Source organism: Mustela nivalis (assembly GCF_964662115.1).
Source record: "Mustela nivalis genome assembly, chromosome: 3".
In the NCBI taxonomy this organism is placed as follows: Eukaryota; Metazoa; Chordata; class Mammalia; order Carnivora; family Mustelidae; genus Mustela; species Mustela nivalis.
This window is the reverse complement of record NC_139022.1, coordinates 97265054-97283176: the sequence shown is the minus strand read 5'-3', so window position 1 is coordinate 97283176 and position 18123 is coordinate 97265054. Positions and strand designations below refer to the sequence as shown.

At 38.6% G+C, this 18123-nt stretch overlaps 1 protein-coding gene and 1 pseudogene across 3 annotated transcripts in view; one reads left to right on the top strand and one right to left on the bottom strand.

The window, feature by feature from the left end:
* LOC309862295 (large ribosomal subunit protein uL1 pseudogene) overlaps positions 1-18123 on the top strand; it is an 83282-nt pseudogene that overhangs the window by 40928 nt on the left and 24231 nt on the right. The window contains exon 2 of the transcript XR_014316675.1: positions 4773-4944. The product of XR_014316675.1 is annotated as a large ribosomal subunit protein uL1 pseudogene (transcript). The remainder of the gene's footprint in view (positions 1-4772; positions 4945-18123) is intronic.
* Positions 1393-15051, bottom strand: LOC309862296 (uncharacterized protein C5orf46 homolog). 2 transcript variants are annotated; one of them, XM_082726017.1, is made up of 4 exons: positions 14945-15051; positions 10024-10159; positions 5668-5725; positions 1393-1616 (listed from the first exon to the last, which is right to left on the bottom strand). In XM_082726017.1, the coding sequence occupies exons 1-3, from the start codon at positions 15030-15032 to the stop codon at positions 5677-5679; spliced, it is 273 nt and encodes a 90-aa protein (XP_082582143.1). In that variant the 5' UTR covers positions 15033-15051; the 3' UTR covers positions 1393-1616; positions 5668-5676. The 2 variants fall into 2 exon arrangements, with proteins under 2 accessions (XP_082582143.1, XP_082582142.1); XM_082726016.1 differs by lacking the exons at positions 1393-1616; positions 5668-5725 and adding an exon at positions 9635-9801.

Sequence of the window (18123 nt, the reverse complement as noted above, 5' to 3'; positions counted from 1 at the left end):
GAAGGTTGTCAAAGGATACAAATTTGCAGTTATTAGAGCAATACTTTCTGGGGATGATAAGGAGCAGTATGGTGACTGTAGTTAATAATACTGTATCATGGGCTTGTGAGTTGCTAAGAGAGTATATCTTAAAAATTTTTACTCCAGGGGCACCTGGGTGGCTCAGTGGGTTAAGCCGCTGCCTTCGGCTCAGGTCATGATCTCAGAGTCCTGGGATCGAGCCCCGCATCGGGCTCTCTGCTCAGCAGAGAGCCTGCTTCCCTCTCTCTCTCTCTGCCTGCCTCTCCATCTACTTGTGATTTCTCTCTGTCAAATAAACAAATAAAATCTTAAAAAAAAAATTTTTTTTACTCCAAAAAAATAGTAAATATGTGAGTGATAGATGTGTTAACTAACCTAATTCTTACAATCATTTTGTACTATACGTGTATGTCAAATGATCACGTTTATACCTTAAACCTACTTACAATATATGTCAGTTTTATCTCAGTAAAAAAAAAAGAAGAAATTGGAACAATCTCTGGAAAATGCAAAAGGTGGTTTGTCTGAATACATTGTAGGGAGTAAGATGAATGTTCAGTATTTTGTAGGTGTTCACTATTAAAGTTCTTTCTATTATTAAAGGTTCTTTGTGTTGTATGTAGACATATTCTGGCTATTAAAATAGGAAGCAATACAAAAAAAAAAAGATTTGTTGAAACACTGCTGTTGCTTTCAGAGTGCTTAGGAAAGGCTAGATGCTGGACAGCTTTTGAGAACCCAGTAGCAGAAATACCGAGATCCTTTATTCTAGGGCACTGCCATAATTATCATCATGCTCCATGATTTCAGTCTGTTCCTACTGGCCACATAAATAATTCTGGGAGAATCTTTCTGGCTCAGGTGGATCAGGTTATACAGGAGTTTGATCCTCTGTGACCAAGTTGGCAAGCACCGTAACAATGGCCACTGGGCCCCGCCTCTGTTTAATGGGTCCTTTTCCAGACTCTCCCATCCCTGACACTCTCCTATTCTATAAGAATGATGAAGACTCTCTGGAACTGTAGTAAGTTTGTTTCTTTGAAACATGGTTGGTTTTTAATTTACCTAGCCCAGGAGAGTGGACTCAGATGTATTTGAAATTCTTTCCAAAAAGAATATATGAAGCTTTTAACTGTGAAACTTCATACATTTTTGTGGGTGAAGGGTTTGTTCTTTGGAGTCAGGTTCAAATTCCCTTTCTTTCTTTTCCTAGTTCTTTGACTTTGGACACGTTACTTTATCTGGGCTGTAGCTTCCTTATTTTGAACCATTCTTTGGATGGCTAATAATAACTTCTGTATATTTTTTATTTGTTGGCATTAAATATGCCCCGGAAAGTTACTACTACTACCAATAAAAATCTCAGTTACCTAGGATATGTGACCCCTAAGGAGACATATTTATTCTGACTTCTAGAGGCAAGAATGCAAAGTCAGGGTGTTTAAAGTAAGTTGTGTTTGGTTGAGCCAGGTCCTGAATTCTGAGAACTTGCTTGGAGCTGCTTTTGGGGCCTCTGTTCTGGAGGACTCAGGAAGCAGAACTGGAAAAGCAGGATTGGCTACCCTTGGGTTATTCTGGAGCCTTGCGGGTGTGTCCTTAGAAACACAAGCCAGATAGAGGGAAACAATTACCAACTAGAGAAGGTTTAAGGATTTAAGATAAATACAAAGAATTTTTAATCTTTAACATTTTAATGCCTTTGCACTTTAAAATGTGAGATGATTTATAATAAATCAACTATAATAATATTTGATGAAAAGAGCAACAACAACACAAATGAACATGCAAGGTATATGTGGCAAGAATCAGTGACAAGGATGAGGGAAGGAGGTGCATAGGTTAAACTCAGGGATAAAATGAGTCATCAGTTTTACTCTGAGTTTCTGTAGACAGGAAAAAAGAACAGACCATGCTTCATAAATCTTAAAATGAGAAAAGAAGAAGGAGTTTTTAGGGAAGGCAGGTTTTTTCTTTCTCTAAATTCAGGAAGAATCTTCTCCCATAAGGTATCATGGAGTGGATGGTGAGTAATGTCATGCCCGACTGCAGTTTTGCTCATCAGCAGCATGAGGATTTCCTGTTAAATGTGTTTATCCCCACCCCACCACAACACCCCAGAATGTGTTTATTCCCAGGTTCCTCTCTTGGAATTTCTGACTCAGCAACTCTATAAACATGTCATCTAGTGGGTCCATAGTAATTTTTTCTTAATTCAAAATATGTAATTAGAAATTAGGAATTCATGAAGTGCTTTCCCAATTTTTACTTCTTTGATCAAAAAAAGATTTTTTTTAAAGATTTTTATTTATTTATTTGACAGAGAGAAAGATTACAACTAGAGAGAGAGAGAGAGGAGGAAGCAGGCTCCCTGCTGAGCAGAAAGCGGGGGCTCTATCCCAGGACCGTGGGATCATGACCTGAGCCGAAGGCAGAGGCTTAACCCACTGAGCCACCCAGGTGCCCCAGATCAAAATTTTTTAATACAAGAAAAGAAATTCATATCTTAAGAGGTCTAGTGACTTAAGACACTAGGGGATTTGAATCCCTGTGATATATTTCAAGTGATGCTGGACAATAGGAAAAAAGATTTTAAGTCTGTTAATATAAGGTAATTGTACTACTGTGATTGAGCAGAGGTTGGGAGGGTCTCAGATTAATTAAGTGTCCAGCTGTTGGATCAGTTGCTTTTGAGACCTTGTCCCTCTCTGTAAATCATCTGAGAATGTGTGCTGAAGTTCACCTTCTTTGTAAAACCCTTTTAGTTCCCACCCTTTTCTGCAGACGTCTCTTACCTCCTTTCTTCAAGGCATGTCCAAGGCACTTCCATACATAACTCTATCATTTCCCTACACAGTCCTGGGGTTCACTGCTAAGTGACAGCCCAAGACTATCACCTTCTCAGTGGCTGGACATCATTATTTATCTTGAGAGTACTGGCAGAATCTGACCCATAGTAGGTATAGAGTAAATAAGCACTAAATGGGTATGTTAGAAAGGGACATATGTTATAGGAGAAAGATGGGATATCTAGATATCTGTTTATCTGTCTGTCTTAATTTAGGAAATACTGAGAACTTTGGCCACATTTTATGTACTGAAGAAATAAGCACTGCTGTAAGTCATTTAATTCTAAGGTGGTGACTTGCTTTTGATTTGATGCAGCAATCATCATACATGTGCAGCCTTTAAAGCTACTTATTAAATGCACAGTCACCAGGGTTTAAAGAGATAACGCCTGATCAAACCATTCAAAATTTAATCTTTGCCTTAAAGGCTTCCTTCTCTCTAGCCCAGTTTTTTTAAAATATTCCTAAATTGAGCCATTCCTTCCTGTCAATAAGAGCATCTACAATTGGTTCATGAATCTATTCAAAGCTTTTTTTAGATTTAGTTTAAAAAAAAAAAAAGAATTCTGGCATTAAGATCTTGAACAATGAAGTTTCCAAGAGTTTTAACATTAATAAGGAGTAAAGTGAACCTCCACAAGGTCACATAACCAATAGCAGACAAGTTAGAATTTGAACTTCTTTCTTCTCTTTCGGTCTTTCTACCCCTTCATGACACCTTCTCTGTTGGACCACCTCGTACACTGATTTGTTAGTATAGCACTCTAAGGCTCAGGGTGTGGCTACCAATGGGTGGAGGCATGTACCAGTAGCCTGAATGAACCAGCTAAGGTTTGGGACACTGGCAACAAGAGGTGAGCTGTTCTTGGAGAAGATGGAAATGGAAAATGGAAACATAAGTGAATACTTTTAGAAGCTTAGCTGGCTTTGGGGTGAGAATCAGATGTGTGTATGGGTTGGGCATTTCTTGATTTCAAAGCCCAAAACTGATTTCTGTCCTTAGAAGCTTATGGAAAAGGGGCACCTGGGTGGCTCAGTGGGTTAAGCCGCTGCCTTCGGCTCAGGTCATGATCTCAGGGTCCTGGGATCGAGTCCCGCATCGGGCTCTCTGCTCAGCAGGGAGCCTGCTTCCTCCTCTCTCTCTCTCTGCCTGCGTCTCTGCCTGCTTGTGATCTCTCTCTGTCAAATAAATAAATAAAATCTTTAAAAAAAAAAAAAAAAGAAGCTTATGGAAAAGAGTAGGCTAAGTTCCTAGGTAATATGATAGTAATTTGCTAAGCTTATCTTAATAACACCCAGGGTATAAAGTGAAGACTGTAGGGAAAAGGAGCCTTCTTAGATCAGATATGAAATAGAAGTTAGGAAAGGTCATGCTTCCTGAAGATGCATATAAGGTAACTGAATTAACCAAAGGGGTAGTGTTTTGTTTCCTTGGGCATCTGGAAGGCATGTGTAAGATCACATAGCTAACTCACTTTTTTCAACTGCCTCCTTCTACACTGTTCTTTGTTCTCCACTTGCACTGCTGCTTACGGATAGAATGCACACCCTGGGATCAGGCTGCCTGAGTTCAAATCCTTTCCTCTTCTCTAACTTGGCCATGTTAGTAACTTGGTCACATTCCTTACTTATAAGATTAAAAAAGAATATCCTTTTCTCATAGTGATGTTAGAATGAAATTAGGTACTACATATATAGAACTTAGCTTAATTCTTAAAACAGAGTATGTACTCAGTTCATGCTAGCTGCTGATACAATAATTACATTCACAGCTATAACATTTCTGTTTTTATATTTCAATATCCATTCTTAGGAGAGACTAGAATAAGGAAATAGTGGCTGTTTCTGAGCACTCAAACTATATTGTTTGTAATTGTGCCTTATTTGTGATTTTGCTTTCCACAGTTCCAGTTACCCATAGTCAACTGAGGTCTGGAAGCAGATGATCCTTTTCCTGACATAATGTTATAGCATCAGTAATAGCCTGATGCTGTGTCACGGTGACTGTGTCATTCAAGTCGCTTCATCTCATCATGGAGACATTTTATCGTCTCACATCATCATAAGAAGAGGAAAGGTGAGTACAGTACAATAAGATATTCTGAGAGAGAGAGAGACCACATTTTATAGAGCTTTTATTACATCATATTATTAAAATTCTTCTATTTTATTATTAGTTATCGTTGTTAATCTCTAACTATGCCTAATTTGTAAATTAAACTTCATTATAGGTATGTATATATTGGAAAAAGCATGGTATATATGGGATTCTTACTGTTCACTGTGTCAGGCATCCTCTGGCCTCTTGGAATGTATCCCTCACAGATAAGCGGGGGACTACTATAAATCCAACTATGTGGGATTAGAGAGTTTGTTAGTATTTTCTCCTGGAATTAGATTCAACAAATCTCAGTCTTCTCATGAGTAACTAACTGCACAATTACACGGGCCCTTCTACTCTAGTGCACACAGTCCCCTCATGTCATATGTGCCAGGAACACAAAGCAAGGGAGCAGAGTTATGGTAGGGCCAGGCCCTCTAAATCCCAGTGCTTGCGTGTTTCACCCCACAGTTGTGCCTCCTCTCTTCAGATAATCTGATTAGGTCAGGGACTTTACGATGATTGAAAAAAAAAATGTATTTAAAATTAAGTTTAAGAAACTACAGTAGAAACAACAACAACAAAATACACCTTTTCTGCTTATAGGTAGGCAGAGGGGTGCCCAAATTAAATAAAATAAGACCCCCTTTTTTATTCAGTATGCTGTTATTTTAGTTGTAAATTATAAGTTAAAATCACCTGGGAAAGTCAGTTTGCTGAATGTTCTCCTTGTTTATCATCAAATTCCATAAATTCTCTTGAAAAGAAAAAATAAAGAGAAAAAAAATGAATTATGACTGAGATTGAATAAGAATGTTAGAATGATCATTAGGGTGTCTTAAATTGTTTGAGCCACAATTTTCTTCCACAGATTTTCCTATGTCATAAATAAATAAATAAGATTTAAGACTTCTACAACAATTTATAGTTGTAAGCTATTTATGCACAATTCTCTCTTTTGAATCTGCCAACAAATCTATTCATTAGGTGTCCATTCATACACAAACTGTATAAGACAGTAATTTGGTATATTCTTTTTAGTAATATAACCCCAGTAATATATCCCACCTGGCAAATAGTATAAATTAATAAAAGTTTGAATTAAATAAATAATAAATGAATGAATAATTTTTTTCTTTTTATGGATGAAGAAACTTTTAAAGCTCAAAGAGATTAAACAACCTGTCTAAATCACATAGCAAAGTCTAAAACTGAGAGCTCTAGAGTCAGGAGTTAATACTAGAAGCACTGTACCATTCAAGGAAAGGGGTACACGGTACATAGTAGCTACAGGAAAGGTAAAATGATTAAAAATGTGACCTGTGAGAAGTTTATAGTCTAGTGCAGAAAATAAACACAATCAGATACAAGTAATTTAAAACAGTGAACAAGTAATTTAAAACAATGAGGGGGAAATAAAATTGATGTGAAGGTTATTCCAAAGTATTATGAAATCCAGAGTATGAATACCTGTTTTCTAATCATAGGGCTCTGTGATGTCTTCACAGAGCTTAGCTTTGAATTGGACTTTAGAAAATGATTAAACTTGCTAGGTAGACCTTGCTGGCAGAGAGAAGAGCCATGTGCAAAGATGTTGGGCATTATACAAACATGACCAGTTCTGAAACAAATCATTCGTTATTGGGGCATCAGGTGTTTGATGTTAGGAGTGAGATACATGATTGAAAGATACATAAGCTTCAGAAAAGAACATTTAACATCAGCCAAATGCATTTGTTCTGATTTTGTAGGCTATGGAAATTCACAAAAGGTTTTCAAGCATGGCAGTAACACAACCCAACTTGTGTTTTTGTTATATAACTCTGAGAGAAAGAGGATGGTTTGAAGGGAGGCAGACAGAAACAGTGAACTAATCATAAATCTAATAAAAAGAGTTCAGGAAAGAAGTAACAAAGGACTCTACTAGGCCAGCTAGCCAGTGGAGTTGAAGAAAAGCAATGATACAGAAAAAAAATTAGAGGTAGAATATTCTTCAATTCAAGGATGGTGGTTACAAGCAGGAAAAATCCAAAAAGACCCTGAGGATTTTGGATTCTGGGTGGGTGGAGATGTGATTCCTGAAATAAGGAACATGGGAGGAGGAACAGGTTTGTGGGATGTTGGGTTTGGGTTTAGACCAGTTAAATTTCAGTTATTGGTGGAAAACCTAGGTGAAATTTTCTAGCAAGCAATTAATTATTTCATTCTGAAGCTCAATAAAAAGAACACAATAGACATCTGATTCTGGAAGTCACTGGATCATAAGTCAAATAAAAAGAAGAATAAAGAATGGCTAGACGCAGGGAAAGAGCCAGGAAAATGTCATATCCTGGAAATTCAGCAGGTAAGGGGAAATTCACAAGGATTGGAGCCTTCTTGAGGGGTCAGAGAGATTAAGAATATATATATTTTTCCAAACAATGGTGACGAGAATTCAGTTCACACAGCTCTAAAGTAATTCAGAATGGAGGAAGTGAGCTCTTCTATTCAGTGTCCTGAAAGTACATATCTAGCATTTATTATGTGCCTGACGCAGTACTTAGGCATCAGATATATTGGAGTAAATAAAGAAAATTCTCATCTTTATGAAGTTCCCTCATTCCTGTCGTTCTCACTAATCAAAGCTCATTTCATCTTTTAAGGCCCAGATTGCATCTCACCCTTGCTATAAATACTCCCCTAAGCATCCTGGTGTCAGTCACAGCTCCATTCTCCAGAAATCACCTGTGTTGTTTTACTGACATTTATCTTAGCATATTAGTCATCATGGCATTTGGTATGTCGTCTTACCATAAGGACTGCAAATCTTTGAGAAGGTTTTACATTTTAGATTTTTCCTTCACAATTTCTGTCCCAACTTTGGTATATACTAATGTACTTAGAAACACTTCTTGATGGTCTTCTCCCATTCCCCATCCCCATTATATTTATGGTCTTCCCTTGGACAGAGAAAGGACAGTTAGATTTTTCCCATGAGCAAGGACTGCTGTATCTTGCAACAAATATCCCTCAAGATTTCTCAGTCATATTGCAGTAATGGGTTTTAGATCTGATCTTTAAGATATATTTCTTTAATTAATCAGTCCAACAATTATTTGCTGAGTGTCTCATCAGTCTATAAGGTATGTGTTAGAGCGATGAGCTAGATAGATCTGGTCTCTGATATAGCTACATGACTACAAATAAATAAAAATATTATAATGACACTATGACAAGGTAAAGTAAGAGAGAAGAACAAGGGAATGAAAGAAGGTAGTGTAAGAGTGGTTATACAACTGTTTTCTGAGGAGGTGACTTTTAGATGAGCTGCAAGATAAAGCACTAGCCACGAAAGAAGGAGCATTTTAGGAAATGAAAGCAAGAGAGCCTTTGATGGTTTTAAGTTCCAGAAACAGAGAGAACATCATTTACTTGGGAAAAAATGAGAAAAAGTGGAAATAGTTGAAGTCAAGGTGCCATTCCTGAACCCAGAGCTGACAGCAATTGTCTTGTATTTCAGATAATGAGTTTTCAGAGTTAACAGAGGCGCAGGGGTGGGGGTGTGTGCTATTTTATGTCTGGAGAATTCCCCAAGGAAGGAATAAAAAGAAATACTATTGCTTCAACTCCTTGCATTGCTATTGTCATGCTTTGTACAGTATGAATTCAACCGGAGTGTAATGTGTACTTTGTACATGATGGGTGTTACTCTTGCTTCCTTGTCAGTTTCCTCCTTGTTTATATTAACAATCACTGAAACTCAACAGTTGCAAAAGCCAACCACAATAGGAAAAATAACAATACAAAAATAAACATCTGTGAGTTTCAATAATTTGTGCATGTGGATGGTATGCAGAATCCTGCCCATCACGTGATAATATATTGATTTAAGCAAATCAGAGATTACAACATGGCCCCTGATTACTTCTCTGTAGAAGTGTTTCTTAATCTGTTATTGGTCGTAGACCCTATTGAGAATCAAAAAAAAAGTCAGAAACATCCCCCCCACTCAAATGCTAAGATGCACATTTACACAAAATGAATAAAAAGTTAAAGGATATGTGGACCTTTAAGTCAAGGCCATGTAGTGTAGAGCATCTAATCAAGGGCTATCAAAATTGTTGGGATATCAGAATCACCAGCAAGCTTGTTAAGAAGCACACCCTTAGCTTTGACACAAGATGGGATGAAGGAAACTTCATTTTGTATAAATTATCCAGGAATTCTAGACCACACTTCATCAAACTGGGCTTTGGGGTCTATGAAGGAGAGAATTAGAGACAGGGGCTCAGTGAAGTGGGATTGAAAGCACCTGGAAATTCAGAACAAATTGGATCCTGGAGAGCTGAAAGTAGGAATTACTGTGGTTTGAGTGAGAACAGGGTGAAGTAAAGTTGAAAATCTGAGCTAGGTAGATCAGAGTAAGATGTGTTATGTGTTGGATACAGTGGCTTGGAAGCATGTAAAGAACTCTGGGAAGATTCTGGGTATATGCTCAGCCACCATGGCAGTTCCTCATGACCAACACTCATATGAGAGGTTTTCTAGATTGTCTCTGAGGAAATAATCAGCTACTCTCTTTGCTAACCCTCTTGAGTTTCTCAAACTAGGAAATAAAGGGAGGACTCATCACACCTCTCATTAGTGAACATATCACTACCCACCACCTTCAAAGAATTACAATGCCTGTATTGGATGGGTCCTTTATTCTTTTAACTTTCCAGATGAGGAAACTGAGGCATTCAGAGAAGGAGGGACTTGTTCAAGGTCACCCAGTCAAGTAGCACATGTGGGAAGACCAGAACCTGGCCTTCTGTTCCCTGGTCTGGTGCTCTTCCTCCATTCTCCTTGGTCCTGAGATAAAAAATACTTTATGGAACCACTTGTTGGCAATGTGCACACTCCAAAAGAGTTTAGGAAAATTCATTCAGATGCAAATATAGCTTAAGGTCAGACAATACTTTTCAACTCAAATAATATATTGTCATGCACAGTTCTGTTTCTCATTCATTTTAATACAATGTGGTTATTACCAACAGCAAACTGGACAAAAACAAGGTTTGTCTCAGGGCTTACGTGCTCCTGGTCATGGAGCGGAGGATGAACTCCACTGCATTCTCAATGATCTCTGTGCCCAAGATGTTTAGGAATTTGGGGAATTCTGGCTCTGGGTTTTTGTCCGAGCCTTCTGGCTTGTCATCTGGTTTGTCATCTGAAAAACAGAACAGAATCTCAGGTGATTCTCAGCCATAAGAAAGAGAAGACTCTTTTCTTTAAAGGGAGCTCCTGGACCACTTTGTATCTCCCCTCACTAATTATACAGCCTGGTACAGTTATATTTATAGAACATTTAATGCCTTCCTGGACAAAGCCTTCACATGCATCATCTCACTTATTCCTAAAAACAACATATATTAATACTTAGGTAGACATAGATTTCCTTTCTGGATAGAGAAAATTGAAACTCACTGAAGTTAAGTAACTTGTCCAGAGTAAAGCAGCTAGTAAATGCCAGTACTAGGATTGAAATATAGGATGTCCTCCCCCTTTTTAAAAAGATTTGTTGATTTTAGAGAGAGACAGGGTGTGCAAGTGGGTGGAGGGAGGGGGCGGAAGGAGAGAGAGTCTTCAGTACACTCTGCACTGAGTGAGGAGCCAGATTCCATGAGCCTGAGATCATGACTTGAGCCAAAAATTAAGAATCAGACATTTAATGGACTGAGCCAGCCAGGTACCCCCAGAATGCCCATTTTAATGTCATTTTCTCCATGCAATCCCTGGCCTGTGGTAATGATAATAATGACATAATAATGGGTAGCCTTTGTTAAGGATAGACCTATGACAGATGATCCACATGCATTATCACATCATTTTATTCTCAACAGCAGCACTGTGAAGTAGGCAAAACTATTATCTCAAGCTAAAGGTCAAGAAGGTAAAGTTGAGAGAACTTTAGGAGCTAATTCAAAGCACAGAGTTAGTGAGTGGCCAAAATAGAATTCAGTCCCAAGTCCTCCTGGCATTAAAATCTAGATCCAAAAGCACTCTGTGCTGAACTGCTTAGCCTTGTTCCCACCCCCCACCCCCATGGAAATACCTTTATTTCTTTATAGTCTCTAAATTTTTCTACAACAAACATAGAATACTTATAAAATACAAATATCATCAACAGCAACAAAAATGTGCTGTAGTGGCCTTTGACAAAAAAAATTATGCTCTAACCACAAGTGTGTCATAAGATTGAAAGTAGTATAATAAGGATGATGACAAGGAGAAATTCTATCACTTGTACCTGATTTGATATTTCTGTAAATAATGACTTTACAAATACCAAGTGATTTTACCCTTGTCCATTTTTATGGGGTGTATAGTTCTTACCCCACTGGACTAAGAAACTGAAAAGATTGAGTGACTTGCAGGAGATCTCACAAATAGCAAGAGAGGATGGAATTCTAAATTTAGTCTTCTTACTCTTAACTTTTAGTCAAGTGCCCTTTGGAATGAGGACTAAGGATCCAGGGAGTGAGGCTGGGACATGCAAGGTCCCTTGGGGGGGGGGGGCGGAGGTTGGCTTTGCTTTGTACTCTAAATTGTTTAAGAGATTAAAGGTAAGGGAGGGGGGGTGCCAGGCTCAGTGGGTTAAAGCCCCTGCCTTGGGCTCAGGTCATGATCCTGGGGTCTTGGGATAAGCCCCGCATTGGGCTCTTTGCTCAGCGGGGAGCCTGCTTCCCCCTCTCTGCCTGCCTCTCTGCTTACTTGTGATCTCTGTCTGTCAAATAAATAAATAAAATCTTAAAAAAAAAAAAAAAAGTAAGGGAGGAGTGTCAGCAGCTTCATGTGGCCTCCTACCTGGACTCTGGTGCTTGGATAAAGTGGGACCTTTATCTTTCAGTTTTACTGTAGCCTCACAAGTAGTGTCACAGATTTAGTAAATAAAAATTTAGGATACCCAAGTAAAATTAAATGTTGGAAAAAGAGCAAATACTTTTTTTGGTGTAAGAATGACCATGCAATATTTAGGTCATATTTAAACTAAGAAATTACTCGTTGTTCATCTGAAATTAAAATTTAACTAGGTATCCTGTATTTCATTTGGTAACCCCACCATAAGTTTTGACTCAAAAAGTCCCAACATCTAGACCCTGTTTCCCATGACTCTGAATGAGGGAGGTGTAACTAGCTTTTTGTATGGAGACTGTCAAAAATTGCATTAGAAGCTTTGCATCTATATTATATCCTAAAATAGAAACTCTTAGTCAAAAAATGTGGCTTCCAATTCTGTAAGCATTTGTGGTTTACTGTGCCACAACATAAGATTTGGTAGGAGCACCAGTCTAGGACCTTAACCAAAATCAGTGTACTAATCACCAAGTATTTGTTCCTTTAGCTGTTAGTGTTTGCATCCAGCAAGTGTTTTTTGAGCCTACCATTATGTACATAGTATATGCTAAGAGTTAGGGTATGAACAAACATATAAAGACATGATCCTTTCATGGATCGCCACCACAGGGACCAGAATTGCTGTGTTTTCATCAAAGGAAGAAGGAAGGAGAATGGAAATTTGTGATGTGCCTGTTGAGCAGGTACTGGGATACTTTTTACATGACATGCTTTTATCTTTATTTAGTTCAGTGAAGATACTGTGGTTTTATAGGAGAGAGAACATGTGTTCAGAGAAATTAAATGACTCACATAAAATCACACCTCTAGAATCTGGTTGAGCCAGGGTTTGAGCCTAAATTGCATTATCTACATGATATAATACTATCTTCAAGCAGTTTTCCCCTGAAGACATTTACCGGGTACAAAAACAGCAATTTCTTGCATGAAAGGTGGGTCCTTTTTCCTATGTTGCTCTATGCATAATTGCGTTGGCACATTAATTTTACTGACCTTTAATTTTAATATGATTACTAAATGCTAGCTTTTCATTATACAAAGAGCCCTTTTTTGGAGTATGTGTGAAGACTGGATCTTTGGCTCTAGCCCTTGGACTACAGCTATATTAAGAGGTTTTAGAATATGGAGGACCATATGTTTTGGAATCCTATATACCTGAGTTTGGTTCCTGTCTTCAGCAAAAAATCCACCACATAACCTTGCACACAATGCTTAACCACTCTGTCTCAGTTACTCCATTGTATTATTGTCAGGATTGAGAGGTATTTTATATATATTTCATATATGTCTTTCAATATAAATGCATATATCCATATCATACACACATACACATACACACACACATGTGTTCATCTGAAACATCTGAAACGTGTGTGTGTGTGTGTGTGTGTGTGTGTGTGTGTATGCCACTTATCACAATACCAGGTCAAAGTAAACCTACAATAAATGCTTGCTGCATTACTCTGGATATATGTCCATAATAATGAAGATACATAAACACACACACACACATAATATATTCATAGTAATAGTAGCAAAACAATTTATAGTAGCTTTTTCTCTAATGTTTTAAGAGATTGTGAAACTTTAAAAATGTGATTAAAATATTAAGGCATTTGAAAATGTTGAGAAACAGAAAAATAAATATAAATAATAAAAATTAAGAAGTCTGACATACTAGAAACAAATTATCAAAGCCAATAGTTGAATATTTTTTCTTTTCAAATATACTGTGGACTAGCCTTTATTTACATTAAGTACTTTGTTGAGTTTTTCAGTTAATGTTATATAATAAAGTTCAGAAAAAGTACATTACTGCTGATATTTGTATAGTGTTTATAGTTTACAAAGTGATGACAGAGGCATATTCATTTGACCTGGTGAAGTTGATTGTTATCACATTTTATAGATGAAGAAACTTGAGATTCGAAGCAGTGAACTGATTTAACCAGTTTCAGAGTTCATGAGAGACAGAGCTTCAGCCTGGTCCTTAGCATATAAATCTCATCTTTCACTTTACTGTGGTGGTGACTCTCGAGGAGTTGATGGACACAGTAGTGTCTGAGGCCATCTCTATAGCAGTTCTGTTAGGATATCTGCCTATATGTTCTGCTGGTGGACAGTGGGTGGCTGATGGTGTTGAGTTCTGCCAAGTTCTAGTTAGAACATTTCAAAAGGCTCTGGTACTAAATTATTTCCACTGGCTGTGTTTTCTGACCTATCCTTCTGAATAAAGACAAGTCAAGAGCTCTCCGTCTTCTGCAGGCCAAAAATAAATTAATTAGGGAGACTCTTAAAGGTGCCTTGTGGTACCCTATTTGCTTGGGACAGACCCGAAAGAAGTAGGTGCTTAATCATAGTGGTCAGTCTCAAGGGACCTGGGGTCTCAGTTCCAGGTATGCCTCTTCTACCTGTGTCTTTGCCCAAGTAACTTTCCTTCTGCAAGCTCTGCTTGTTAACCTGCTGAGAGGAAAATGGATAAAAGTTTGAATGTTTACTTAAAAGGATTATTATGAGAATCAAGTGAGATAATATGTGATAACAATAACAGTTAATATTTATTGGTGCTTATTAAGGACCAGACTTTTGTCTCTTATTCAGTTTACTCCATTTTTATGTTAACTTTATGAGAAGGTTAGCTGTTGATACTCCCTTTAACATGTGAGACCCAGAGAGGTGAAATAACATGCCTGAAGTCACATTCCTGATCAGTGGACAGCCAGGCCTAGGAGTCTTATTCCAGGGTATATATCCTTTACCTTTGAATATTATTAGTTAGAATGATTAAAAAAAAAAATCCCCCCGTCAAGAAATCTGTAATATAATAGTTTCACTCTATTGCATCAATAATATAAAAAAAAATCATCCCAAACTTCATACATTCACTGAGGATAGAGGGTACAACTGAAGCACATTAGTCTAAAAATCCTTTTTTTGTTGTTGGATCTGCCTCTTGGCCCTTAGTCCAGTGCTCTTTCTGCACTGCCCAAAGCCCCCTTCCTCTCTTTCCCCTTTATGTTCTGGATCAGCGCCACCACCTCCCTCCACTCCTGGCGGACTACCACACATTGCATGAGCTGCATTGAGGAGCACTTACCGGCCTGGCAAGTCAGGATGAGGGCGAGTAGTCCCAGGACAATTGTCAGCCGCAGCACAGAGACAGCCATGCCTGCAGCACTGGGCATCGGTGCAGATCACCTGTTTGGATGCACCCAGAGACTTGCCCCATTTATAAGCCATTTATAAGTGACATCATCTGCAATGGAATTAGGTTGTTGCACAAGATATCTGCACAGTTTGCGCTTGGATTTCTACTAATGAAGCCTGACCTATCTTTTAAACCCAAAGTTTTTCATATAAGGAAAGAAAAACCCTGTCAGTGTTTCTAATGTGTATTTTATAAACAGCACTGGAGTAACTCTTTTACAGGTGGTTCCAATGCTTGCATTGATGATTTGTTGGATATGAGGCAGAATTGGACTATGCAGGGCCAAGGAGCAGGTGATAAATCAGATTGGTGAGGTGTGCCTCCTCCCCTCCCTGTGTACTCTGCTTGTTTTTCCATGCTCTGAACTCATTACTTGTCCCCACATGGGCATGCCCAGTCACACCCTCATGCCCTTAGCTCATGCTCTTTGTTTTTCCCAGGATAGCCTCCCCATTATCTCCCCTTAGAACCTTCTTCTTATTCCTCAGGTTCAGGTTCAAATGCCCCCTTCCCTGTGAAACCTTCCTGATGATGACCCCCCCACACACACACACACACTCCAAACAATTGCTCTGTTGTCTGCCTTCTGGAACCCTGCCATATTGTTTGAGAACAAAGTTCTTGAAGAGCTCTTTTTTCCTTTAGCTCATGGATCTGTTAAGGGCAGAGTGTTTTGTTTACTACTGAATCTTCAAGGAGCTTAGTATGGCTCTCCTAACTGTTCTCAGCTTTGACTTCCTGTTCTTGGGAATCTTGTCCTGGTTCTTCCTGGAAGAGGTAGATGCTCCGCTATGTGCCTGATAAGTGTGTGTTTAAATGTCTCTACCAACACACTGTAGGTACCTTAAGGGCAAGACTGTCTTTCTCAGAGTTGAATACATGTTACTCAAGGCATGTAGCAAACATTAAAAAAAGAAAAGAAAAATAAATTTTTATAGTCGTTAAAAAGGAATATTGGGGTTGAGATGCTGCTATGTATCTCATGGGTAAAATATATTTCCTCTTGAATACAAACACTTAAGGGGATAAATTTTAGTTCAAGTCTATATGATATTGGTTATCCTGATAACTGCTACAAATTTAGTTAAGACTTTAGTTCCTAAACTTACAGATTGGCCAAATATATACACTGTGAGTATCAGAGGACCCTGTTGTATTAATTGAGGTATGGAAATAGGAGACTTATCTGGTGTCACGGAGCCAGGACATGGCTCTCTAACTCGGGTTAGTACTTCTAAATACGAAACTGCACTTGAAAGCCATCAAGCACCTCTGCTTGGACCCTTCCAGGTCTTCTCTCCAATTCCAACCTATTTTCTTCTTCTCCTCCTCCTTTCCTCCTCCTCCTTCCCCTCCCACACCCCTCTCCCTCCTCTTCCTATTCCTTCTTCGTTGTCATCTTCTTCATTGTTGTCTTCCTTTTCTTCATCTCCTTCTTCTTTGTCTCCTTCTCCTCCTCCTCCTCCTCCTCCCCGTTTTAAGAGAAAGTTGGGAAAAGGTTGAGAGGAGCAGAGGGAAAAAGAGAATCTTAAGTAGTCACCATGTCCAGCACAGAGCCTGGTGTGGGGCTCAGTCTCAGAACCCTGAGATCATGACCTGAGCCAAAATCAAGAATCAGACGCTTAACCAACTAAGCTGCCCAGGTGCCCCCACGCCAATCTATCTTTTTAAGAAGACCCTGATCCTGTTACTCCTATACAAAGGGTTGTGATCTGGAGGTAGTTGTCCATAGTAGGAAGCTTTCAATGAATTAGATTGATACCATCAGGGTCACTGTTTGGGAGAGCACTGTGCTTGTCCTTTGATCTTAGTGGGAAAATAACAGTCAAGTTTCTTCTTTTAGCCAGGTCATGGTCCCTGACTTGCATGGGCAAGTACCTTCTATTTTGTATGAGCTTTGAGCCTTCAGGGGACTCTAATTCACCATAAAAATGCTGTTCAGGCAAGCAAAGACTCTAATATTGCAGCCTGGGGAGAGGCCCCTTGGCTTCTCAAAGATACCAGTTAAATGGGGCATGCAGACAAATTCCTGAATCTGCTTTCACTGGTCTGGTATCACAGAAGTAACACCACTTTGAGGGGTCAGGATAGCTGGATTCTCTTCCTGTCAGTAGCACTGACTCATTGTACGACCCTGATTAAATACTCTCCAGCCCTGATGCTCAGTTTTCTGTGTTTACTTTATTTTTATCTGTTCTTTTCTGTTGGTTTATTCCTTTTAGCTTCAGATTTCAGTTAAAAATGCCTCTTTTCGGAGGAAAACTATGACTCTCTAATGTAACTCAGATCCCTTTATTATCTTTTGTATACTCTGTAGTCTTCCCTCTTAGCATTTATTTATTTATTTATTTATTTATTTATTTATTTTAAAGATTTTATTTATTTATTTGACAGAGAGAAATCACAAGTAGTTGGAGAGGCAGGCAGAGAGAGAGAGAGGAGGAAGCAGGCTCCCCGCCGAGCAGAGAGCCCCATGCGGGACTCGATCCCAGGACCCTGAGATCATGACCCGAGCCGAAGGCAGCGGCTTAACCCACTGAGCCACCCAGGCGCCCCCCCCCCCCATAGCATTTAAATACTAATTTTTGTTTCATTACTCAACATCTTTCTTCCAGAGATGTTAAAATCCAGGATGGAAGGATTCTGGTCTTTGTTGTTTGCTGAGATAGCTCTGGTTTCCAAAATAGTGCATGTAGAAGATACAGAAAAAATACATACCAAATAAATGAATAATTTTGAGAAAAGAAGTCTGGTCTTGTTTGATAGTTCTATCAGTTAATACCTGTGATGCTGGAAAATGACTGATGCCACACTCTTGGGTTCCTCATCTGTAAAACTTGGCTATATTATAATTTCCTGCTTACTTGTCTACAGTATTTAAGGATATAAGAGATAACAGATAGAATAACTGATAAGCTGTAAAGAATATTTATTTGTTTTCCCAGTTACATTGAGAGATACTTGACATATATCACTATATCAGTTCAAGGCATAAAGCATGATGTTTTGATTTACGTGTATTGTGAAATGATTACTATAAAAGGTTTAGTTGACCTAAATCTTCTCAA